Genomic DNA, 25,772 nt, shown 5'->3' with positions numbered 1-25,772 from the left:
GTTAAATATTTTGAATATAAAAGTGCAAGGCTCGTTTTCAAGGAAGGTTTAGAAAACAATGCATGATGAAAATTTGGAGAAAGTCTCCAGTTAAAGAATCAACTAATTAACTAACTTTATTTAATTTTTATTTCATTAGATTTAGATACCACCTAACTCTAATAGATTTTGAGCAGCTCACAGAAGAAAAATAAATGATACTGTACAACGCAGAGTAAAGCCATACCCAGAATGGGGAATACAGACATTTTTTAAAAAAAACATAGCACCTTACCTGCTTCTGAAATAACATTTATGACTGCATCAACATACGTCTCTGGTTCATCATCATAGGTAAGCTCTTTCCATTGAGACCAGTCTTTGAAAAACTCATTGTAATTCTCACATGCTGAAACACCACAGAAAAATTTCACCACTTTTGATGGAGGTTGTAGAATATTTTGCAGACTCTGAAGTACAGCGGGAATACAGAAGCTCTGTACCAATTCAGATGACAGTAGAATAATTATACACTTGCTGTTCTTGAAGAAAACCTGTTCCGCCATGGAAATAGAAGCTCTGTTCTCCACTTTATAGCTCTGAATTGCTTGGCATGAGTGCAAGAGACTCTGAAGATACTGACACCATTCATCAGCATCTTTTCCATATACAATCAGCACACTGCAAGCATCAGAGTGTTGTTCTGTTGAAAAGTAAAATAAGTTTGATCTTACAAATAGGGTGTTAAACTACACTAATTTAATCAAATGTCAGTGTTGCTTTACTGCTTTACCCCATCTTGGCTGATACAAGACTGCCATGTACCCTGGGTAGGGGAGAGGGCCAACAGATAGGAGGGAAAGACCAGAAACCAAAACTACTCGAGTGCCTGCCAGAGACATCAGCTGGCTGACCCTAAGCCCACAAGCATGGGAATGGAATGTCCAATGTTTAAGCAAGAATGGCAGTAACAATCCACCCAGAGAATCAATCACCTCTACTGTGGAGATTGTGCAAGAGATGTCAGACCATAAAGGAGAGAATGAGGAGATGGAGACCTGGGGGTCAGCCACTTTGAAACTGAGGGACAGGTGGGAGTATCCCTGGGCTAGAAGAAGTGGAGACTCCCCCAGAAGTAAGCACCTGACTGAAAGAGTCAGGAGTAACTCCTAGCTGTGGGAGCCAATCCCAAGCCTGGTGCTCCATACAGGCATGTGAGCCCATACCGGATGAACCAGATCTTCACATGATGGTGTTTGAGCAGGCAACTGATTTTCTGAGGGATGCCTTTGACAAGCTGAGAACTGAAGCCCAGATCCACCATCAGTGCAGCAGACCCAGGGGGCAGCAGCCCAGCCAGCAGTTGCCTGACCAGCTCCACCACCGACCTGAGCCACTCTCCCTGGAGGAGGGGACCGCAGTCCAGTGGTGCTAGGAGTGAAATTCAATGGAGATGTGAAATAGCTGGTATTATGTATATGTAAATAACGTAGTTGGGTTGACAATATATAAACTACAAATATATATGTTTGTAGCTTTAAGGGAAAATACTGTGATGTATTATGCTGTGTTCTGGTTGGTTAATTATGCTACAAGTTGCCATAAGAGGGAGCTATAGATCATGGTTTAATTCTCTTTCTCTTTTTCACTGATGATCTCTCTTGATACTGATACTGACTACGGACCGATACTGACTAACCCTGTTTATTTTGATATTCTGTTGATATCGAAGGTTATTTGTTATATTATGGTTTGATATTTGTCTGCTGTAAAAGACATCGAACCGGTAAGAAGACTTTATAACTAGATGTAAGACTTTATAACTGGATATTTCCGGACTGTTAAAAATGTGTATAACATGGACTGTTTATTGGACTGTGCTATTTCTTCAAGTAAACATTAATACAACTTGTTCAACTCTATGTGGTTGTATATTTCTTCGTAACTGTTCTCATAAACCGTTTTCCGTGTGCATATCCTTTTTATACAAGGGTTACTCTGCACATATCCTAACAGCTGGCCTTCCTCCTAACCTGTGTGGAATTACATGGAAGAGTATGGCGCAGATCTACTGAACAACCTGGCCAAAGGGTAGTGCATCACCATGGCCTTTGAGGAAGAAGCCACACAGAGGCTAGTGGCCTCCCTGATGATGACACAATGAAGCTGCACCAGTTCAACAGATTTATGGCTGCCTAGAGGAAGCGGTTCGAAGACCCACTTGCTGACCAGATGGTATGAACCAGACCAAAATCCTCAAGCAAGCAAGAAGATGCATCACAGCCTACATTCAAGAGTTCTGAAGCTTGGCCAGCAAACTGGCAGATTGGCTTCAGGGCATGCTGATAGTGTGCTTCCAAGAGAGATCGGCCAACAAAATATTCTACTCCTGTCTGTCCAGGGGGGTGCCAAGGACCCTCCAAGACTGGTATGTCCTGGCAGATTAGGTGGAAATCAACCTGGCCAAATACTATGCACATACCATTCAAGAACAGCAAAGTTTATTTGGGCCAAAAAAATGAGAGCCTTCAAAACCAAGAAAACAAAACACCAGTTCTCGCTGCTGCAGGGCCAGATGCTTTTGGTGTGGTAAAGAACATGATTGGGGGGCTGATTGCTGAGCTACGGCACCCACGGGAGCTTTAAAAAAGGGCGGCAAGGAGTCAACCATGCACTGCCAATTAGGAAAGTGAAAGGGCAAAGCACAGCAGTAGCATGCAAGTAGACAAATCTCCCTTTGCTAATCCCAAGAGAGTATTGGAATTTGAAAGAAATCTTCAGTGAACAGGATTCAGATGTGCTTCCACCTCACTAGCCCACAAACTGCCTCACTGAAATTCTACCTGGGGCCTAATTACCCAAACCCAAGCTCTACTCTATGACACTGAGAGAGCTGAGGAACTGAGGGCAATCACAGATAAGAATTTAGCCAGAGGTTTTATTCAATCTACAAAGTTGCGCATGGCATCTCCCGTGCTATTCTGGGAAAAGAAAGATGGCTCCCTTCATCTATGCATGGACTATCATGGGCTTAGTGTGATCTGTGTGGAAAATGTATATCCCCTATTGCTAATGAAGGACATGTTAGCCCATCTAGCAAAGTGGAATTTTTTTTACCATGCCAGATTTGAGAAAAGCCTATTACCGGGTATGGTTCAAAGAAAGGTGTCAACTCTGAAGCTGGCCTGACTGAGGCCATCTTGGAGGTTTCAGTGTAGCCACAATGATGCTGAGGGATAGGGAGGGGAAAATAGAGATAGCTGGGGTTTTGTAGTCAAAACAAAATAGTTTCCCCTGAGAACCAAGGACATTCTCACAGGTGGCTGAGAGGAGGAATTAAGTTTCCAAGCAACCAGACAGCACCTTGATTGGACCATGTGACTAATTGTTTGAGAAAGGGGGAATAACTTTTATTTTTAATTAGGTGAAAACTGCTGGAACCTTTAGAGTCAGTTTTTACCAGCCTGTGCCAATATATGTCCAAAAACTGTGATATGTAGCTGTACATAAAGCTCTCCAAGTGCGAATTCCATAAAACTAAAATAGACTAGGCTACTGGATTTCACACAAAGGACTCTGAGAAAGTGAAAGCTGCACTAGAATGGGAAACGCCATGCACCTGGAAGCAAATGCAGAGCTTTCTCAGCTTTGCTAACTTTTACTGGCAGTTTATCCTATCCTTTGCCCAAATAGCCCTTCCGATTACCAATCTCCTGAAAAAAGCAGGGAGGGGAAATCTAAACTGAGTGAAACCACTTAAATGGTCTATGGAATTCCAAGCAGCCTTCGAGAAGCTTAAATGCTTGTTCGCTGCCAAACCCATCCTTAAGCATCCAAATTCTCATATGTCTTTTGTCATCCAGACTGACATCAGTAATGTAGCAGTGGGGGCTGTTCTCCTTCAGAAAAATAAAGAAGGAATCCTGCAACCCTCTGCCTACACCTCCCAAAAGCTCTTGAATGCAGAGCACAGGTAGGCAGTCTGGGAAAAGGAAGCCTATATAGTGCAGGAAGCACTTTTCACCTGGACGCACTTTTTGGAAAGTAGCAAGACCCCTTTCAAAGTGTGCATGGACCAAAAGAACCTAGAGGTGTTAAAATATCCTGCAAGGTATCTCCAAAACAAGTACAATGGGTGAAGTATTTTAACCATTTCAATTTCACCCTATGTTATTTAACCGGGAGAAAGAATTTTTTGCCGGATGCCCTCTCCAGGCTACCATAGTACAACAGCCCTAAACAGAATGCTGTTAACTCAGTTATTCCCTCCAGCCAGCTGGCAGCCCTGGTCAAGAGGACAGACCAAAACAGTGCCCCAAGTGGCTGATGATCTTATACAAGCACTGAAAACATCCTTAACCAGGGATGATTAATTTATCCACCACCAATAGGATTGCACTCTATGTGATGGTCTGCTTGCATGGAAAATTGACTCTACATGCCCAAAAGCCAAACGCTACCCATTCTACAGTGAAGCCATGACTTTGTCAAAACTCTTCATTTAATAAAACTTCGGTTCTGGTGACCCCATGTGAAGAAAGACATGTGTTTCTGGGGGTCTGGTGTGTGCAGTGGTGAAAGACCACCTTGGCGAGCCCATGGCACCCTGGAAGGAAATATCTGCCAGAAACCTTATTATTAACCTCTTGTCTAAGCATGTACACTTTGTGGCTTGCTCCAAAATACCCTCTGCATGTATTCTAACAAAACACTTTATGCAGCAGATCTACATGCTTCATGCCCACCCACCCCCGACCAGATTATCTCAGACAGAGGTGTCCAATTCACCTCACAATTCTGGTAAGAGTTTCTCAAGCTGTTGGGGACACTCAGAGGTGCCATTGGCTGACTCAGGAGCAGCAGCAGACCCAATTGACCAGGCCACTGCCACTGCTCAAACTGAAATGCACTCCTTGCATCACTCCCAAACAAATGAAACCTGTGAAAATACAAGTGGCCTGCTGGAGCAGTACCTTAGATGTTACATCAGTTACCACCAAGACAACTGGTCCAACCTCTTCCCATTTGCAGAAGTTGTTAGATTATGGACTGAGTGAAGAGGCAGACATTGATCTTCGACTTCAAACTCTTTATTAAGCAACAACAAGAACAACCCAGTGGCTTGCCTGTCTGACAGCTCGCCCTTTTATAGGGAGCTGTCAGATGGGCTCAACCAATCAGGATAAACTATTCATTCCTTGGCTTTACTCCTTCATTTAGATATTCACCACCCCTCCCCATCTAGATAGGACATTGACCAGTCAGCGAGCGGCTTAGCTGACATAGTCGCGCAGGTAGGCGGGGTGGCAATTAGCTCACTCCAACCTGCGCAATTCAGTTGGAGCAGTGGTGGCGGCCTGTTCAGTTGGGTCCGCTGCCGCTCCTGAGTCAGCCAATGGAATCAGCCCTGGGCGTGGCCTGCTCACTTGGAACCAGTTCCCTGATGGCTCTCCACTGGATGCCTGGTTCTCCAGGTATGTGCACCCATTGTTAGTTCGGGTTTTCATCTGCTGCTGGTGGGATTTCAGGACTTTTGTTCATTTCTAAAGGGGCGTTTTTAGTTTGTGTTATTTCTAGTTGCTGGTGGATTGAAGTTCCCAACAGGCCACAGAGTTGATCGATGTGCCTTCTCCACAGTCTCCCGTCCTCTAGCTCTACCCTATATGAACAGAGACCTGTAATGGTTACCACCTTGGCAGGAACCCAGAGAGCATCCCCGGTGTAGTCGTGGGCATACACCAAATCCCCTACACTGAATGACCAGAGCTGGCTGGTTGAATTGGTGGGCGCTTCTGCTGCGTAGTTAGGGTATCAAGCCGGTCAAGCTCCGTTCTGAGCCGGTGACCCATTAATAGCTCAGATAGGCTTCAGTTTGTGGTGGCGCTATGGGTTACGTGCTGGACTAGTAGGAATTTGTCAACCCTTGTTTGCCAGTCCTCTGGGCCTATTTGTGATAGTGCTTCTTTCACAGATCACACCATTCTTTCTGCCTGACCATTGCTGGACGAATGCAATGGTGCGACCAGGGCATGGCAAATTCCCTGCTCTGCTAAGAAGAGTTCGAACTTGCTATGAATTGGAGCCCGTTGACCAAGGCTAGTACATCTGATAGGCCGTGTGTTGAAAACAGCCCTCTCAATACCCTAATGACTGCCTTGGATATTATTGAGGACATGAGTATTATTTCTACTTATTTTGAGTATGCATCCATTTTGACCATAAATGTACAGCCCTGAAACAGACCAGCAAAATCTATGTGCACCCTTGACCAGGGTGCTTTTGGTGTCTCCCATTCGTGTGCTGGGGCAGGGGGCGGGTGCTGGTCTGGATTCCTGGTGTACATGTGGCAGCCCATTCTGCAATTTCCTTGTTCATATTTGGCCACCACACGTAACTTCTGGCCAGTGCTTTCATCCTGACTATGCCAGGATGCCCCACGTGTAAGACCTCTAATATCGATCTCCTTAATTTTGGGGGTACAATTATCTGATCCCCTCACAGCAGACCTCTTTGGGCTGGTAGCTCGTGTTGCTGAGCATGAAATGGCTGTAAGTCCGCACCAACTGGCCCCTTTGGCCACCCCCTCCACACCCAGCTTAGTATTTGGGCCAAGGTTTTATCCTTGGCTGAGTGTCTCGCTATTTCAGCTGCTGTGATGGGGCTGGAAAATATCTCCTCAATGAGGAGTATGGGTGCAATAGGGGTGGGGTCTTCCATGATTGCTGGAAGAGGGCATCAGATGAGGGCGTTGGCGTGGCCCAGGGTCTTGCCAGGTCAGTGAATCAGCTGATAATGGTAGGCCACCAGGAATATTGTCCAGTGTGTCATGTGCAGTGATAAAATGTTGGATGTTGGGTGGTCCCTGGCAAGCAGGCCCAGTAGCATTTTACGGTCAGTCACCAGTTCGAATTTCCAGCCATACAGAAACTCGTGAAATCATTTGACCCCCACCACTATAGCCAGTGCCTTCTTGTCCAGCTGGCTGTAGTTCCATTCGGCCGCTGATAGTGTCCTGGAATAAAATGTGATTGGGGCCTCAAACCCATTAGGCATTCGGTGGCTGAGGACAGCCCTGAAGCCAAACGGGGAGGTGTCACATGTTAGGATTACAGGCATAGTCTCATTATATTGCATCAGGACACTCTCTAAAGATAGAAGTGTTTAACTGCGGTGAATGCAGCAGTTTCCCTTTGGCCCCAGGTCCATCTTGCCCCTTTATGGTTTGGGCACTGTTGCCTTCTGTGGAAAAACATACTATAGAAATTTAACAGTCCCAGGAAGGCCTGGAGTTCTGTCTGGTTTCTGGGAGTGGGAGCTTCTTTAATGGCTCTGAACTTGTCTTCAGTGGGATGTATTCCTGAGCCATCAATCAAATAACCCAAAAACTTGACCCAGGGCACCTCTATCTGACACTTCTCCTATTTAACCTTTAGTCCAACTTCCTGAAACCTACTAAGGACTATTCTTAGTCAGCCAAGGAGTTCCTTGTGGTTGGAGGCAGATATCAGGACATAATCGAAATATGGCACAACCCCTGGAATGTCTTGTAAAAAGATATTCCATGACGCTTTGAAATAGCCCTGGTACTACACTCATGCCAAATTGCAATCGGCAGCATTTAAAGCACCCTCAGTGGGTAACAATAGGTACTCTGCTGTAAAGCCTTGTTGATCATACATTTGTAGTCCCTGCAGATGCGGTCTGGTTTGACCGGCATTACTATGGGAGTCTCCCATTTGGCATGGTCTACCGGCTCCAAAAACCCCTGGGCAATTAATTTATCAAGCTGACTGTCTATTTTGGGCCACAATGCAAAAGGGACCCTGTGTGGCTTTATCCTTATGGGGGCGACTTTGGGGTTGAGGTTGAAGGAGATGTGTGTCCCCGTATATTTGCCCAAACTCCCATTGAAAATGTCCACGAATTCCTTGATCAGCTCATCAGTGCTGTCATCTCAGATGGTGTGGATCCCAGGCCCAGGAATGTGAACCAGTCTAAGCCAAGCAGGCTTGGCAGGGCGCCGTTCACTACAGTCTGCTGCAGAGGTCCCCTAAACTTTTTGAATTGTACTTGAAAGGTCCCGCTCCCTATGACAGGGATATGGTTCCCTTGATAATCCTTCAGCTGAATTCATTGGTACTTCAACTGTTTTTTCATGACCCCTGGCACTACTTTCTTGATTGTCACCCAGGACACGATTGACATTGACAACCCAGTGTCCACTTCCATAGTACACAGTGAGCCCTCAATGAGGACTCTTGACATGGATTTTCTTTGCGCATGGTGAACTTGCTTGTCCAATGGTCATCTGGTATGTGTTTTTGGGCTGTGACATGTCCTTCTCCCCACTGGATTTTCCAGGGTTGCTCCTTTGGGGGACCCATCTGGTAGGCAGGCTGCTTTGTGCAGTATGCGGCAGGGTGACTGGTGTGGCAGACCCTTGCCAAGTGCCCCTTCCTGTCACATCTCTGGCAAATGGCATCTTTGAATCTACACACCAATCTGGGGTGATTGCCCTCACACCCAGAGCATATAGCCTGCTTTTCTTCTGCTTTGGGGTTCATCCTCTTTTTCGCCAAATGAAGGCGGCAAACCTCATCTTTCTCCTTGGACGATTATTCACATTTGGTGCTTTCTTGATGAACGATAATAGCTCTGCACAAATTTGGCGGGGTGCTAGACTTCTGAATTGCCACCATAGACACGTTCAAGGTTTCTGCGGCTCTGGCTTCATCTAGTGCTGTCTGTAGTGTCAGGTTAGGTTTTGTGCGCAAGCACCTTTGGAGATTAATATCCCTTATTCTGCAGACTATTCTATCCAGGAGAACTTAATCAAGTTCCCTGAATTCACAATACAACGTGGCTTTTCTTAATGCGGCGATGTATTGGTTAATCGACTCGCCCTCCTCCTGGTTTTGGCAGTTGAATTCATGCTTCCTGACAATTTTATTTTTTTTGTCAAAAAGCTTTTATATTTTTAAATTATTTAAATACATTTAAATAGTTTCAGGTGTTTGACATTTTAAACCAATCATGTCCATGATCATAAATACAACTTTCCAGCATCACTTCATTGTCTATTATCATTTTTCAACTTTATATTCTCATAAATTACTTTGTATCAGTCTCTTTATTTTAATTCACACTCTTATCTTCCTTTGTCATATATTCTACATATTTATAATTTAATCAAATCATTTCATTTCATTAGCCATTCAAAATTTTCATCTTAATTTAAAGTTATCCCTTCTCTAATGTCCTTAATTGTATATTTTTATAGTTGCTATATTTATATATTATATTTATATTATCAAATTTATAACAATGTATCCTCATTACCTTGTACACGTAGATAACAAAATATTTAATTCATTAAAAACATATTAATCTCTGATTTCCTTAATCATCTATTCTTGTGCTCACCATGTTTACAATTTCGTACCTTTCTTTAAATGTTCAAAAATTCCATCTTAATTTATAATATTCCCCTATTATGTTCCCCCAATATTACATTTGCCACTATTGCTTATATTTTATTTTCCTTCCCTCTAACATCTCATTTTAGCACTAATATATTTTCTCCTAGCCAATAAATTCAAACTTACATTATTACCTTGTTACCTTATATATATGAATAACAAAATATACAGTTCATTAAAAATATTATCTTACTATATAGTTATATCTATTCTCTGTCAGACTCCACATAACATTTATTTTCATATCTTAACTATTGATCGCTTATATCTTACATAAACATTTCTATTTTATTTGATTAATCTATTATAAATTCTTGTTTTCATCACTATTACATTAAAATTATTCCTTCTTGTTATAGTTTGTAATCCCATTTCCTCAAAATCTATTATATATATTTACTACAAATATACTTCTTCCTGTGGAGTCTCCCTCTTTTCCATTTCTAGCCATTATCTATAAGTCTTTCTTTTATGTTAATTCGTCTTTTCTTAGCTTGCTTGCCATTTACTATCATTTTTTGGCTTTTTCCCTTAGTCCTTCCTCTATTTAGCATAACTTTCTTATATTTTCTCTCCCTTTTCTCAAAGTTTGCCCCCAGACTCTTTTGATCTCCTCTCTGTATTCCCCTAACCATTTCATTTATCAGCATTTCAATCTCAATCCCCCCTTATTTATTATATCTATCATTAATATCTCATGTTCAACTTTTTTCTTCTTTTGTATTATTTGTTGTTCATTTTGTTCCGTTTCACTGGTTCCTTTCTTCTGACTCCTCCCCCCCTTTTTTTCCTTCTTCTTCTGCCATCACCATTTCTGAATTTTCTTCTGTATTCTGTATTTTAGTGCATAAATCCATCATTCATAGCTCGAATGTCCATTCTTATTTCTTTACATATTTCATTCATCTTTATATTGCTTATTATTCCAATTGTCCAGTATCCAGTTAATTTTATTTTATTTGAACCAGTGTCTCTTGTTTTAAAATATCGATGTCCTCAAATCTTTATTTCCAATGTTAATCAGTCCAACTTCCAGGAGTCTTATTATAATGTCTTTTTTATTTCTTTTTTAATTTCTTCTTTTAATAAAGTCGTTAGTTTGAAGGGATCTACAGGATAGTAGCCCTTTTAGTCCAGTTCCACAGCCACTCTTTTTCCATTTCTTTATTTAGCTTCACCAATTTCAAAAATCAAATATTACTCCTTTTTAAAACAATTATTTCCAGCATTCATATTAATGCCCTTTAATGCCAAATCCTGCCCAATCACCAATTTTAAATTAATGTTCTTCTAGATTTGTTCCTTTTCAAATTTTAGTTTTTTTGAAAAAAAAACTTTGAAACTCTTTATATTTCCAAATTCTTCTTCTATCTGCTGCTAGCACAATTATTTATTCTTCTCTATTATAGACTTTTGGGGTAATTACAAATAATATAGATTCTTTTCACCCTTCCCAGTCTCCACATCAGCGCTGTGCTTAGATGTTCCTTGGCTGTCCCAACTTTGTAGCATCCATCTTGGCCCTCTCTTCTCTCCGTCGTGGCATAGAGAACAAGTTCGGGGTTTCTACCGAGGAGTTGCATTCTCCCCTGGAACCTCACCGAGCACTTCTCCTTAACTTCGTCACCCCTCCAAGGTGGTTTTCGGTTCTGTCCAGAGCCCACAAACGACGAGAAGCCAGCACAGGAATGGAGACCTCTGTTTGCTGTTTCTGGTCTCGTCATGACATCAATCGGAAGTCTCCCCCCTGACAATTTTAGATGGTATGGACACATAATGAGTCCTGAGCATACTTTGAAGCATCATCCAGGGTACAGTCTGCATGGCTACTGGTGCCATGAGTGCCTTGGCAGTCTTAAATATGTCTAAGCTGCAATAGCTCAGGAAGAGCACCCTCTTCCTATTGTCAGAGAGTCCCAAGAGGTCATTAGCTTCCAAGAAGAATTCGAACCAGACGATATAGGAGTCCCAGTTCTCTGAAGCTGGGTTGAATAGAGCGGGTGGGGCATGTGTCTTGGTAGGACCGATGCAGATCCGCGATTAGGAGGCTGTGTGATGGTCACTGAGAGTGAGATGCCGCCACAGCCCATCTTCTTTGCTCCAGCTGGGATCACGATCAGCTCTTTTTGATTATTTCTCTTCTGATCCCACCTTTGTCGCCACTGTTAGATTGTGGCTGAGTGAAGAGATAGATGGTGATTTTCGACTTCAAACTCTTTATTAAGCAACAAGAACAACCCAGCAGCTTCCCTGTCTGACAGCTCATCCTTTTATAGAGAGCTGTCAGACGGCTCAGCCAATCAGGATAAACTATTTTTCCCGCCGTAATGGTGGACCGGAGTGAAGCCTTCATTCCTTAGCTTCACTCTTTCATTTGGATATTCAACAGAAGTTGCATACAACAGTGCAGTTCATAGCAGTACCAGATTCACACCATTCTGAGTGACAACCAGCCAAGATTTTGTGGCTGTACCAGAACTACCCTGGCTGAACCCCCAAACCACCTTACTGGCAGAATGAATTAAATCCTTCCAAACCACCTGACCTGTTGTGTACAAGGTGCAAGAAGATACACACATAAAAACTTATTAAAAATCTGCAGATGAAAAATGTTCTCAGCAAAAGGACTTTTTAAGTGGGAAAGGAAGTCTACCTCTCACCAAATTGTTGCAGTTAAGGCAGTAGTTTAAAAAATAGGGCCCAAAGTATATTGGCCCATTCCCCATTTCCTGAGTTATTAACCCTGTCACAGTTCAATTAACATTGCCAAAAAATCTCAGGTACACCCATCCCATTTTCCACTGCAGCCTATTAAAGTGGGTGGCCACATCCCCTTTGCACCCTGCAATGAACCCACCTGCAGCACCAAACCTCATTAAAGCAAAAACAACACTTTGAGATCAAAGACTTTCTTGACTCCCATCTTCATATGGCAAATTCCAATACTTAATCCTATGGATGGACTTTCCTCCCTCTGAAACTAAGTGGGTCAATTCGCAACATGTGCAATCCCGTCTCCTTCAAAAATTCCATGGCAAATACCCTGATAAACCCCACTGAAATAATCCATTAATCTCTCATTTATTTTCTCTTTTTCTCCCTCCTAGGACTAGCCTTTCATTTTAAAGGGGGTAGAATGTCAGTGCTACCATCCTGCTTTGCCACATTGCTTCTTCAGTGATGCTAGACTGCCATGAACGGGGGTGGGTGGGTGGGGGAAACAGGTGGGAGAGGAAGACCAGAAACCAAAACTATTCCAAGTGCCTGTCAGAGACATTGGCCAGCTGGTCCCAAGGTCACAAAACATGGGAATAGAATGTGGACCATTGCGGAACCTACCAAGCATTAGAACTGTTATCAAAACTGTTAGGGATAACATTGTTTTACCCTAACTGTTTTGGGTAAAGATAATAAAATGATGAATCATGGTTTGTCAGATAAAGTGTATGTGACTTTAAGCTAAAGGAATGTAATTAAGGGGGCAGCTGTAAAAGTACTATATAAGCAGCAAGGCACTCTCTGGCTTAATGATCCCTAATTACTGGCTGGCTTATTGAAGACTGCGTTCTTGCTGAAACGGGGGAGTGAAGAAGTGTGTTGATATTTCTCAACGGAGAGAAGATTGGACTGATTTATTGTAAGTGTACTGACATTGGCTATTCAACACGGACTTTGCAAATAGAGTATCCCTGAAAAGACTTGACTGAATTTGGTATATGACTACTGGACTGTTTACATGACTATGCTATAATTCTTAAATGGAATAAATTATAATTTTGATAGCACAAGCGTATCTGTATTTTTACTGCGTGTTAACGAGAAGGCTTATCTCACACATTTACCTGTCTTCCTATCTGACTTCGCTGCACATTCTGTTTAGTTTGTTTTCCTTAACACCCGTTGGGGAATTCAGGCTTAACACTGGTTATGGGCCCAGAGAGAATGCAAAGTCAGTTTAACTAGGATAAAAACAGGTTTATGTAAAAAGTGAGATTTTGTGTTGTTACACGTTACAGTAAACAGACAGCTGTGTTTTATCAATTATAGTTTTATTTCCATATAGTGAAACATGGCACAAGTCAGTCTACAAAGTTTGTCCCTTATATCCAAGCTGGATGGAACAAACTATGTTTCATGGTCTATGAAATGTAGTCTACTTCTACGAAGAGAAGGTCTGTGGAACATAATTGAAAACCCACCAAATGTAGAAGAATGGGATCCTGAAGATGAGGAAGATAGTCTAAAGATAGAAGAATTTAAACAGAAAAATGAGCAAGCACTTTGCATCATAGGTCTAACTTTATCTGATCAACAGCTTGTTCATATACGCGGAGAGCAAACTGCTGTTGGGTGTTGGCAAAAACTGAGGAGGATTTATGTTCGAGATGATGTTGGTGCTCACATAAATCTAACACGAAAGCTTTTCCGGATGTATCTCCAAAAGAACGGTGATATGCTGAGTCATTTGAATACTATGAAAAGCATTTTTCAAGAACTTCATGAGAAGGAATTAATTTTCTCTGAACTACACCAGGTCTACATAATTCTATCTTCATTAGACAAAAGTTTTGATGACTACGTAACTTCCCTTGAAATATTGCCTAAAGAAAGCCTAACTTTAACTGATATCACTGGCAGATTGATTGAAGAGGCCAGAAGAAGGCTTGAAAGAGATCAGTTAAGGAGGGAGCAACCTCAAAAGAAAAATAATGAATCTCCTACTGCATTCGCAATTAAAAAGTGTTTTAATTGTGGAGGGAGAGGACATTTTGCAAGATTTTGTAAGAAACCAAAGAGCCAGAATGCAAGCCAGAATGCAAGCCAGAATGCTGGAAGCCATCAAAGAAGAAATAAGAATTATGAGTTAGCAATGTATAGTAATGGAGTTGTAAAAAATAATTTATGGGTGGTTGACAGTGGTGCGTCCCACTGTATTACAAATGATAACAAAAAATTTGTAAAAATGTCCACGAGTTCAAAACATATCTCATTAGCAAACGGATGGAAACTGAAGGCAAAAGGTCAAGGTATTGCTCATTGTTCTAGTATAAAGGAGAACATAAAAATGTTATATGTACCTCAACTTAAATTTAATTTGCTTTCAGTTAGAATGTTGGTTAGATTAGGATACATAGTTACCTTTAGGGGAGATACTTGTTTAATAGAAAAAGAAGGTAAGAAAATTACTGCATCTTTAAGAGGTGACTTATATGTGTTAAATGATAATGGTTTAAAGGTGGCTAACACAATTTATGAAAATAAGAAACCTCATGATGAATGTATTCACTTGTTACACCGAAGGTTAGGTCATTTAAATTTTAAAATGATTAAGAGAACTGTTCAACTATCTAAAGGAATAAGTTTGAAACCTTGTAATAAGTATTTGAAATGTTCTGCTTGTAATCAAAACAAAAGCAAAGTTATACCGGCAAATAGAGTTGATGGATTTACTACCAAAGAGCCTTTAGAGGTAGTATTTGCCGATATAATAGGTCCTAAAAAGCCAAGTGTAGGTGGTGCTAGATACATATTAAGCATAATGGACCACTATTCTAGGTATGGTTTCTGTTTTTTTAATGAAGAGAAAAACTGAAACGTATACAAATTTCTTTAATTGGTTAAAATTTGCAGAGAGGAAAACTAAAAAGAAATTAGTAACTCTTATAACAGATAATGGTGCGGAATTTACAAATAATAAATTCCAGAATAGACTTAGAATGGCAGGTATTCAACATAAAAAGTCTGCACCATATAGGCCTCAACATAATGCCTTTATAGAGAGAAGAGGCCAAACACTGCAATCAATGGGAAGGACAATGTTATCTGATTCTGGATTACCTGACAATTTGTGGGGAGAAGCTATAATGTGTGGTAATCACATATTAAACAATGTTGTTAATTCAACAACAGGTGAATTACCATTCACTCTGTGGCATGGTAGGAAACCTGATTTGAGTTATATTCACACATTTGGTGCACCAGCATGGGTGCATATCCCTACACAACTCAGGCACAAAGGACAACATAGAGCTAAAAGATTAATTGTTGTTGGATATCAAGCAAACCATAGATCTTATAGATTCTGGGAACCAGGTACATCTAGAGTATACTGCAGTGCTAGTGCACAATTCCTAGTACATATAGGATGGAATAGATTAGAGCAGGATTCAGATAATGATGTTATTATAGAATCCTATAAGAGGCAGAAAGAAAAGACTAGTTATAAGAAAAGTCCAATTAAAGAAGAAATCCATGAAGAGCAAATAGAATCAGATCAAGAGGAAATAATTGATCAAGAAAAGATAGATAGTCAAGAACAGGAAATAAAGGAAAGTCTACCTGTAAGTCCTGTTATACCTAGACGCACAACGCGTATAACCAGACCACCTGATAGATACCAGGCAAGTATCGTTTGCCAAGTAAATAAAGTTCCTACTAGCATAGATGAACTTAAGATGTATTCTGCTAAGGATCAGGAGAATTGGAAAAAGGCAATGAATAAAGAGTTAAATTCATTAAAAGAAATGAAGGTTTATGAAGAAACCAAATTACCTCCAGGAGAAAAATCCATTGGATGCAAATGGATATTTAAAGTAAAGACTGGAAATAATGGGAAAGTAACTTATAAGGCTAGATTAGTAGCACAAGGATTTAACCAAAATGTATTTGATTATGATGAGGTATTTGCACCAAATCTTAAGGCTACAATTTTAAGAGCAGCGTTAGTATGGGCAGCTAAGAAGAATTATATTGTTAACCATTTAGACGTAGAAACTGCATATCTACATGCACCATTGCAGCATACAATATATTTGAAAAAACCGGTTGGTATAAATGATAATAAAGTAAATAGCAATGATTGTTGGAAACTCAAGAAGAGTTTATATGGATTGAAACAATCTGGCTATGAATGGAACCAATATATTGTGAAAGAATTAAACAATATAGGGTTTAAATCTGGTTTAGCAGATCCATGTATGTTTAAAAGAGAAAATAATGGAACGGTATCATTATTGTTATTATTTACAGATGATATTGCTTTGATTACTAAGACCAATAATGAAGCTACTGAGATTATTTCATTATTAGCCAAAAGGATAAAATTAAAGCATTTAGGTGAAATTAAAAAGTATCTAGGATTGACAATTAATAAAACCACAAAAGGATTTAAGATATCTCAAGAGGATAAAATTTGCCAATTAATTAAATTATATAAAATGGAACTTTGTAAGCCTGCAAAGACTCCAATGAGTCAGGAAATTTGCAAAATTGATGCTCAAAGTCCAAAATTTGATAAGACCATATATCAATCTTTGATTGGTAGCTTATCATATATAAGCAATTGGTCTAGGCCAGATATAGCTTATAGTGTTAATCAGCTGGCACGATATAATAATGATCCACATCAATGTCATTGGCAAGCATTAAAGAGAATTTTAAGATATCTTAAAGGAACAATGCACCATGCATTGTATCTAGAGCCAAAAGGTGATTTGAATCTTAGTGCCTATGCAGATGCAAGTTTTGCAACTGACATAAATACTAGAAAATCAACATCTGGGATGGCTATATTATTTGGTAAGACTTTAATAGGGTGGAGGTCAATCAGACAACAGCATATTAGCTTGTCAACGATGGAAGCAGAATTTTCATGTCTGTCATTTCTATGCACTGACTTAATTCTGTACAAACAGTTATTATTAGACATGGGTATAACTGTTAAAGATTCTATTATTGTGTACGAGGACAACCAGGCAGCTATACAGTTAGCTACTAATATTGCTGTAAAGACTAGATCAAAGCATACTGATTTAAGATACTTAAATGTTAGAGAATCTGTAAAAAATGGTCTAATTAAACTTGAGTACTGCATGACGGAAGAAAATATTGTAGACCAGTTTACAAAAGCACAAGGTGTTGTAAAATTTAAAGAGAGTTGTGACAATTATGATTTAAAGGTGTAAATGGATATATTATTGTAATATTTATTATTATTACCCAAAAGGGAAGAATGTTAGGGATAACATTGTTTTACCCTAACTGTTTTGGGTAAAGATAATAAAATGATGAATCATGGTTTGTCAGATAAAGTGTATGTGACTTTAAGCTAAAGGAATGTAATTAAGGGGGCAGCTGTAAAAGTACTATATAAGCAGCAAGGCACTCTCTGGCTTAATGATCCCTAATTACTGGCTGGCTTATTGAAGACTGCGTTCTTGCTGAAACGGGGAGTGAAGAAGTGTGTTGATATTTCTCAATGGAGAGAAGATTGGACTGATTTATTGTAAGTGTACTGACATTGGCTATTCAACACGGACTTTGCAAATAGAGTATCCCTGACAAGACTTGACTGAAATTGATATATGACTACTGGACTGTTTACATGACTATGCTATAATTCTTAAATGGAATAAATTATAATTTTGATAGCACAAGCGTATCTGTATTTTTACTGCGTGTTAACGAGAAGGCTTATCTCACACATTTACCTGTCTTCCTATCTGACTTCGCTGCACATTCTGTTTAGTTTGTTTTCCTTAACACCCGTTGGGGAATTCAGGCTTAACAAAAACAATTAGTTTGAATTCAGTTGGGCACCAGGAAGATAATGGGGGAGAAGGACCTGGGAAAGGGGAAAGTAAGGCAGTTTTCATATGCAAACCTCAGGTCTGGCTTTTTCCTAACTTGTAACTGCTTGGCTCCAATAATGTATACCTTTCACTGTGAATGCAGTCGAAGGCTCTTTCTTCCTAATGACTGAGTTAGGACAAATCTGACATCAAATTTGATGATAATACTCAGACTAAAAAGTTAAAGGCTGCAATCTGCGAAGGATCATAATTCAAAGAGAATCTGGTAAACATAAAATTAGCTAAAGTAACTTGGTTGAATCAAATTTAATCCAACTATTTTTGCAAATTCTATCCTTCAGATATTGATAGTATCCACATTATTAGGTTGTTTCAACATCACAGGTTAACATTTTGGCTATCTTCCAAATAAAACAATTGTCTCTTCAGTTGCAGCAAATTAGGGAAGAATTGATGGTCCTACTCCAAAGAAGTAACTTATTATTAACCATATGGTTTCTTCCACTTCCTTCAAACTGTTTTGTTTCTATCAGTGGCTGCAACATTGAGGTGCTCTATCCCCACACAGGGCACCTGCATTTTAGCTACAAGATATGGCCTGAAAATGACCATTAAATCTACAGGCCTTTCTCTAAGTAGTAATGGTAGCAATTCTCTGTTTATTATTGAGGTGCTCTATCCCTACACAGGGCACTTGCATTTTAGCTACAAGATATGGCCTGAAAATGACCATTAAATCTACAGGCCTTTCTCTAAGTAGTAATGGTAGCAATTCTCTGTTTATTATTGAGGTGCTCTATCCCCACACAGGGCACCTGCATTTTAGCTACAAGATATGGCCTGAAAATGACCATTAAATCTACAGGCCTTTCTCTAAGTAGTAATGGTAGCAATTCTCTGTTTATTCAACAAATATACACTCATTCAGTCAGGGAGCACTGGTGCTGTTATTATACTCAAATACATACAAGGTATCATCTACAGTTTTACAGCATAGAACGATTTATGTGATATAATAAATTTGAATCCCAACTGCCTACAAAAATAGCTGAATTCTTCTATAAGGTTGATATAATTGTTAGATCAAGCATTCAATGAATTCAATGTGTCTGTTAACCCATTCCAAGATAGTATTTGCGTTTTAGCAACTGCACACAGTACTGGATCAAATTTATTTAACTGTAATTGACAAAAACCTTTTCATATATACTACTGCTAAACTAGGCTCTCCCATACTTTTGTGCCTTTTATTTTTCCTACTTAGATGTAGAACTTTATACTTCTTCCTATTATATTCCATCCTATTCATTTTAGCCCACTCCTAAAGTCAGTTTAGAACTTTTTTGAATCTTCTTTTTCACCTCTAAAGTATTAATCATCCTAGCCAGAAACTATATTCATTAAATGCATCTTTAAGCTCCTACAGCTAGTTCAACAAGGTTATTGTTCCAATCAATGAGCATTCAATAGCATTCAGGAAACTATCAACAGAACAGATGGCCTTCACTTAGTAAACCTAATTGGGACTGGAATTTCCAATGCTAATCCTTAACCATTTTACATGTTTTAATTTGCAAATGTTAGTACAAACTGATCTAAATGAAATATAACTATTCTTGGAGACTTTTGTGAATTTATCTGTCAGAGAAATCCAAATATATTAATTTAGAAAAATAGTTACACGTATTTGTTAATAATCTGTGGAAAAAACATTTTTCCAAATTTTTTTTCTGAATCTTGATACTTGATAGAGATTTTCTCCTAACTTTGGGTTATCTACAGCTCTGATGATATTTTCTAATCCCTCATCAACATAAATATATTGAACTGTACAGCAGCGGTCCCCAACCTTTCTAGCTTCACGAAGTGGCAACATCGGCAGTGTCAGCATCAGGGAGAAGATGATTTCATGTGCAGCCTAGATCCCCTGCATGTGCAAATGAAGCTTTGTCCACTTACACACCGCTTGTGCAACCTAGTTCCCAACAGGCCACAGATTGCTACCACTCCACAATCTGGGGATTTGGGCCCTCTACTGCATAGGATCTATAGCAGATTCCTACAGAATGTCATTTGAGATCTCCGACCAACTTGACATGGAGCCATTATTCTTTGTTCAACCAGTTCTATATCTATTGAATGGGAATACCATTCAGCTCATATTCAGTTATCTTCTTTACCAGAATTTCAGGGGAAATTTGTCAAAAACTTTGCTGAAGTCACTCCTGCGTTATCACTGTCAGCTAAACTATTCTATCAAAAGACGAGATCAGGTTGATTTTAGGTTTTTTTTTCTGTTCAATCATGTCCAAATCTCGGAAACTGCCCGGACAAGTCCCTACAGTTTTCTTGGCAAGGTTTTTCAGAAATAGTTTGCTATTGCCTCCTTCCTAGGGCTGAGAGAAAGTGACTGGCCCAGGGTTACCCAACTGACTTCATGCCCAAGGCTGAACTATAACTCATGGTTTCCGGTTTCTAGCCTGATACCTTAATTACTACACCAAGCTGGCTCTCTGGTTTAAAATATTTATTCTTAACAAATCAATGGTGGTTCATGCCAAACAATGTATTGTTTTCCAAATCCTCACAGACTGATTATTTAATCTATTCCAGAATTTAGACAGAGTTCATGTTTCTATAGGCCTGCACTTCCTCTGCTTTTAGCTTTGGGGAAAATGAAACCATTACGTCAGAACAGTTCAAAAAGCCCCTCAAAGGGTCTTGCATGAGTTCCCTCTTTGTACATTATCCATGCAGAAGCTTAAATTAAAAAACAGAAGAGAAACTTGCTTGTATTTTCTGGCTTCAATCCTTAGCAGATTTAGGAGAAATTTAAAGCTGCTGATTTTACAGCAGCATAATCCAATTTACACATGATAATGTACCTTGGTTACTTTATTTAGTTTCTAATATGCTTAATAACTTAGGTAGATGATAAAGTTATTTACAACACATACATTGTAAAATAAAGAATAGTAAAAATAATATAATGCAATTAAAGAATACTTTAAATTGCATGTTTCTATCTTTTAATTAGCATAGTGTTTAATTCCATGCAACTTTTTTTTACAATCTGGCTGCTGCAATGCAGTATATCTAAGCAATTTTCTAAATAGGTTGTAATCATATCTAATTTTGGAATTTATATGGAAACAGCAAAAAGGCAGGAGATTTGAAGTGCTGAAATTTGAAGATTTTCTAAATAATGTCAATAATTGTCAAGTATATACATAGACAAGAGAAGACATTGAACCTCTGATTTGTAGCTGAATCAGTTTTAGAAGCCAGTATGGTTGTGGGATAACTCCCAACAGTCTGGCTATACAAGAATTCAGGTAAAATACATCTGTAATTCAGAAAAAAGAGACAGACAGTATTTGAACCATATGCTTACTCTTGATTACCCCTGAAGTATGATTCACTCAGCCCTTTTTATGTCTTTTTAGAGGAATCATAAATTAATTATATGCATAGGCTTCAGTTAACAAGCTAGGCTAAAATGTGACCCCTTTGTCGCTCATTTTGCAGTGTGAATCCAACTAGATTGCACTACTCCTTAGGGCAGTCTAAACAGGATCAAGTGGAACTACATATTACATACATACATGTATTATGTGCAAAGCTGATTTGGCAACAAGTTCCTTTATATATTTATGAATAAAGATAAAAACTAGAACAAGCTTATATAAAAAGTATAAGAAAAAGAAAAAAATCAAACAGAAAGCTAAAAGTGCAAGAAAGGAGAAAAAGTTAAAATAAAGAAAAGATACAAAGTGACTTCCAATCTTTTTTAAAGCAGTTACAAATTCAATTATAAATTTACCTCTTACTCTATAATTACAATATAATTCTTTCTATCATCTATACGATTTAATCATCGAAATAAGCAAGCCTCTGTTCATTTTTTTCTGTTTTAGGCAAAACAGAAAAGGGCTTCTAGTCACCAATAAGTTTCACTGAAAAAGTGCGAAGCTTACTGGGTAATTTTCCCATAAAAACAAAAAGAAAAAGAAAACGCACAGGAACGGTGTCTAAAGCTGCTCCAGGGAGAGGCACTCAGTCCCTGCTTTCTTTTTAGCATCCGCTAGCACCACCAGAACCTCGGTTAGCCCGATCCCGTCAACGAAACTCGGGAACGTTTAGAGTCGTCGTAGGAACGCCGCAAGTTTATCCGTACGCGCCACTTTCTTGGCCGCCCTCATTTGGCCGGACGTTCTTCGTCCACCTGAGCGAGCCAGAATCGGGCGTCAGCAAGCAAGAGAAGTAGAAGCCTTGCTACGCTTCTTCCGCTATCGAAACGAAATGACCGAAATGAAGGGGGCGCAGCGGACCGGATAGGCGCTGCTGTCCACGGCTGGTGGGGGGGGGACTCTTTCTCCGACCTCCGAGTTCGCCTCACTTACCTGGGGCGGCCGCCATGCCGAGCTTCACCTCAGACAAGTCGAGCTGCCTCCTTATGGCCGGCAAGTCAGCCGGAGGTCCTGCTCCAGCCTCCTTCCGGCGCTTGTGGGGAGACAGGCTCCTACCACGGCGACGCGACAGTTCTGGCGCCTCGGCGAGAACGGCCGGCTGAGGCGGCGACCACTTCCTCTCTTTCCCTTCCCCTTCCCCTTTTTCTGCGGCGGTAGAAAAGCGACGGGCGGCCCTGGCGGAGTTCCCACGATTAGGCGAATGGATCCCCCTTCGGTCAGCCGCGCGTGCCGGGCGCAAGTGGTTCGTTCGGCGCAGCCCAGGAACTGGGCAACTGGACCACCTCAGCAGGCTTCGGGCAGTTAAGTGTAGCCCGCGAACCGCTGTGAAGATGGGGAAAGCGCCTATCCGGGGAGCGGGATTCTTCGCTGCCGATCCTGTACTTCTGTACGATACTGTATGCAAAATAAGTGGCAAAGCACCAATCTCAGTGTTGTACTTTAGTGCGTTGCATTCACAGCGAAGAAAGATAATTGCTACCATTTATTTTTACTTACAGTGCTTATAGGCCGGTGGTTCCCGGACTCTTTCAGTCCTTGGTGCTACAAACTCATCCTTGGTGCCCCCCACCCAGGGGTGGGATTCAAATTTCTGTGGACGTGGCCTAATTTGAGTGTGTGGCTTGCAGATCATGTGAGTGGGTGGGCATGGCTTGGTCACGTGACTGGCTGGGGGGGCTTGCTGGCTGGGAGTGGCTTGGTGGTCACATGACTGAGTGGTTGTGGCCAGGTGACTGGCAAACCAAATACAAGTGGTCCTCACTTAATGGCCGACTGCTTAGCAAGTATTCTAATTTATGACTAGCCTCCCCAGAGCTACTTGACCTGTTTTGGAAGTTGTTTTTTTTTTAAACAAATTTTATTAATTTTCAAAGGCAATACACAAACAAACAAAACATAAAACATAAAAACATAAAACATCTTTTCTGAAAGTTTCTGAAGTTACTTGTTCATCAAAGATGGCTTCTTCTTTGTCCAAATCATCTTGTTGCGCAGTCAGTTTCTCATAGGTGCAAATCGCCATTTCTAAGAATTGAAAAAGAGAGCCAAGAGAGTCCTTCCCTTCTTGTTCCTCTTCTTTGTATTTTTTGAATTCAATTTTCAATTCATGCACAAGTGATGCCTTTGTAGAGAGAAATTTTTTTTTTCAGAACAACCACCCAAGTGTTTTTAGTCCTTCAAAGATAATTTCAGAAAGTCCCAAAGTCACCAAACAGTCCAAATGAGCTGTTTCTTTTAACACTTTCTTCTTTCTTCACTTTCTCTTTCTGGGGTTACTGTTTAGTTGCAATATTCCAGTTAAAATGTATCTTTTAGAAATCGTGTTAGTATTTAATGATTCTTTAAAATTCTAGGCAATCTCCTCCTTGCTTCCAAATCCTGCTCCAGTTCTTTTCCTCTCCCTTCCCACTTACAACAAAAGAGAATTTTTTTTTCTGTTCGCTGTCAACGTTAGGAAGGAGAGTGAAAAAAATAGAACTTTCCCTTTTAACTTCCATTCGCCACTTGTAAATCTCTGGGAACGATGTATCTTTTGCAAGTTTTAAGTTCCAGGGTACCTTCGTTGTTGCTTTGTCCCGGTCAGCAAAAAAATGTTCACTTCTTCTTAACTCCTCCTGCACTTTCTTTTCCGTCTGAGCGCTTCTTTGTGGCGGCCATTTCTGACCGCCGCTCTTACCGCCTTTGGAAAAGGGAGTTAGGGAAGAGAGGTGCGATATCTCTCGACCTTGCCAGATCCCCCCTGTCTTCACCACCTTCTACGGAGGTGGCTAGCCCTGAAGCCAGGTGGCTCAGGGCACTCCAGCGGCGAGCGCAGGCAGAAACCGCACACGATCACGGGTTCCTGCCTGCCCCAAAGCGCTGCAAACCGGAAGTCCTCCTGTTTTGGAAGTTTTGACAGCCATGCACACACACACACACTCCCTCCCTTCTAACTCTGCTGGAGCAGGTCATTGGAATAGAATCGGCAAAGTATCTGTGATTAGATTCTAGTAGTGAATAGAATCTAATCAGAGATGCTTTGCCTATTCTTGTTTATTTGTTTTATTTGTATTTCTTTATTTTATGTTGCTGAATTGCATTGACATGTGTGTCCCTTCTTGTGCACAGCCCAGAAGCTTTTGTGATTCTTTGCAGCAAAAATTACCAACCTCTGGCTTTGCTCCACTTTTCAAATGCTCCGCCACTGCCGTGTTCTAGGTGTCGGCCCCGCAGGTCCACCTCATTGAGCCCACTGCACTGGAGGGACCTGCCCAAGAAAGCCCAAGCGGAGCAGTGCACCAAGTCAATGGGGTGAGCCTGAGAGAGAGAAAAGAAAGAGAGAGAGAAAAAGAGAAGGAAGAAAAAAAAGAGAAAAGGGACAGAAAGAAAATGGGACAGACAAAGAAAGAAGGGGGGATGGAAGGAAGGGACAGAGAGAAAAAGAAATAAAGAAGGAGGGAGGGAGGAGAAAGATAATATCTATTCTACTCCAATCACCTGCTCCAGCAGGGTTAGAAGGGAGTGTGTGTGTGTGTGTGTGTGTTCTCCTTGTAATTTACCAGTATATTTTGGTTTTCCTTCTTCAAAATTGGCACTGTAATACATTAGGGAAAAGTAATTTTTAGGGCAGAGGTCTGGTCCAATGGATCCAGTTTAAAGCCTAAACAAAATGTGAGAGCTTCCTGATAGTCTTGACCATGTTTTGTCCACAAAATCTTTAATTAGAAGCCAAAGATGTTTCAGTGTTCTGGCAAAGATGTTTCAATGTGGAAAAGGGTCTCTAAACTAGGCCTCATTTCAATCTGATGCATCTCTCTCTTTCTCTCGTTTCCTCTCTCTCTATCCCTTCCTTAACCTATCTGCCTATTTTTTGCCCAGGCAGGCCTGGGCTAATCCTGCATCATCCCGTTCCCCTTTTAGAGGCCCCGGCCCTTAATCTCCCCGTTTCCTCACCCACGACCGCCTCTTTCGTTGTCCCATGGCCATGACTTTACCTTCCTCCCACAGCTGGCTGCCAGAGAAGGCAACCCAGGGCTGAGCCATTGTTCTCGCTGGGCTCCCCGCCAGCCCATGTCACCCTTGTCATGAATACCTGCAGTGGCCACGTTTTTTTCGGTGTAGCTGGACTGCATAAATTAGGCATGACTCACTTAATCATCTTGCAACAGAATTCTGGGAGCAATTGTGGCTGTAAATTGAGGACCATCTCTGATATTATTTGCTGTAGCAAATAGGAAAGGGTATTTACACTGGTTCAATTGATGAACCTCATT

At 40.6% G+C, this 25,772-nt stretch overlaps 1 protein-coding gene across 9 annotated transcripts in view; it reads right to left on the bottom strand.

The window, feature by feature from the left end:
- Positions 1-23,017, bottom strand: part of PIK3AP1 (phosphoinositide-3-kinase adaptor protein 1) — a 126,771-nt gene extending 103,754 nt beyond the window's left edge. For 3 of the 9 annotated variants that reach the window (XM_087963725.1, XM_087963726.1, XM_087963727.1), the window contains exons 1-2: positions 22,453-22,569; positions 275-682 (exon numbers count right to left, since the gene is read on the bottom strand). In XM_087963725.1, coding sequence (XP_087819851.1) covers positions 275-682; positions 22,453-22,468 — 424 coding nt within the window. In that variant the 5' untranslated portion in view covers positions 22,469-22,569. Of the gene's footprint in view, positions 1-274; positions 683-22,069; positions 22,349-22,452 lie in introns of those variants that run through there. The other 6 variants (XM_087963732.1, XM_087963733.1, XM_087963729.1 and 3 more) reach the window with 5 other exon arrangements.
- Between the last annotated feature and the right edge of the window lie 2,755 nt (positions 23,018-25,772).

The sequence above is a fragment of the Notechis scutatus genome, chromosome 4, assembly GCF_049901735.1.
Source record: "Notechis scutatus isolate UNSWTSFEM ecotype Mainland chromosome 4, rNotScu1.2, whole genome shotgun sequence".
NCBI lineage: Eukaryota > Metazoa > Chordata > Lepidosauria > Squamata > Elapidae > Notechis > Notechis scutatus.
Note: the sequence above shows the minus strand (reverse complement) of the source record. Positions and strands in the feature narration are given on the sequence as shown.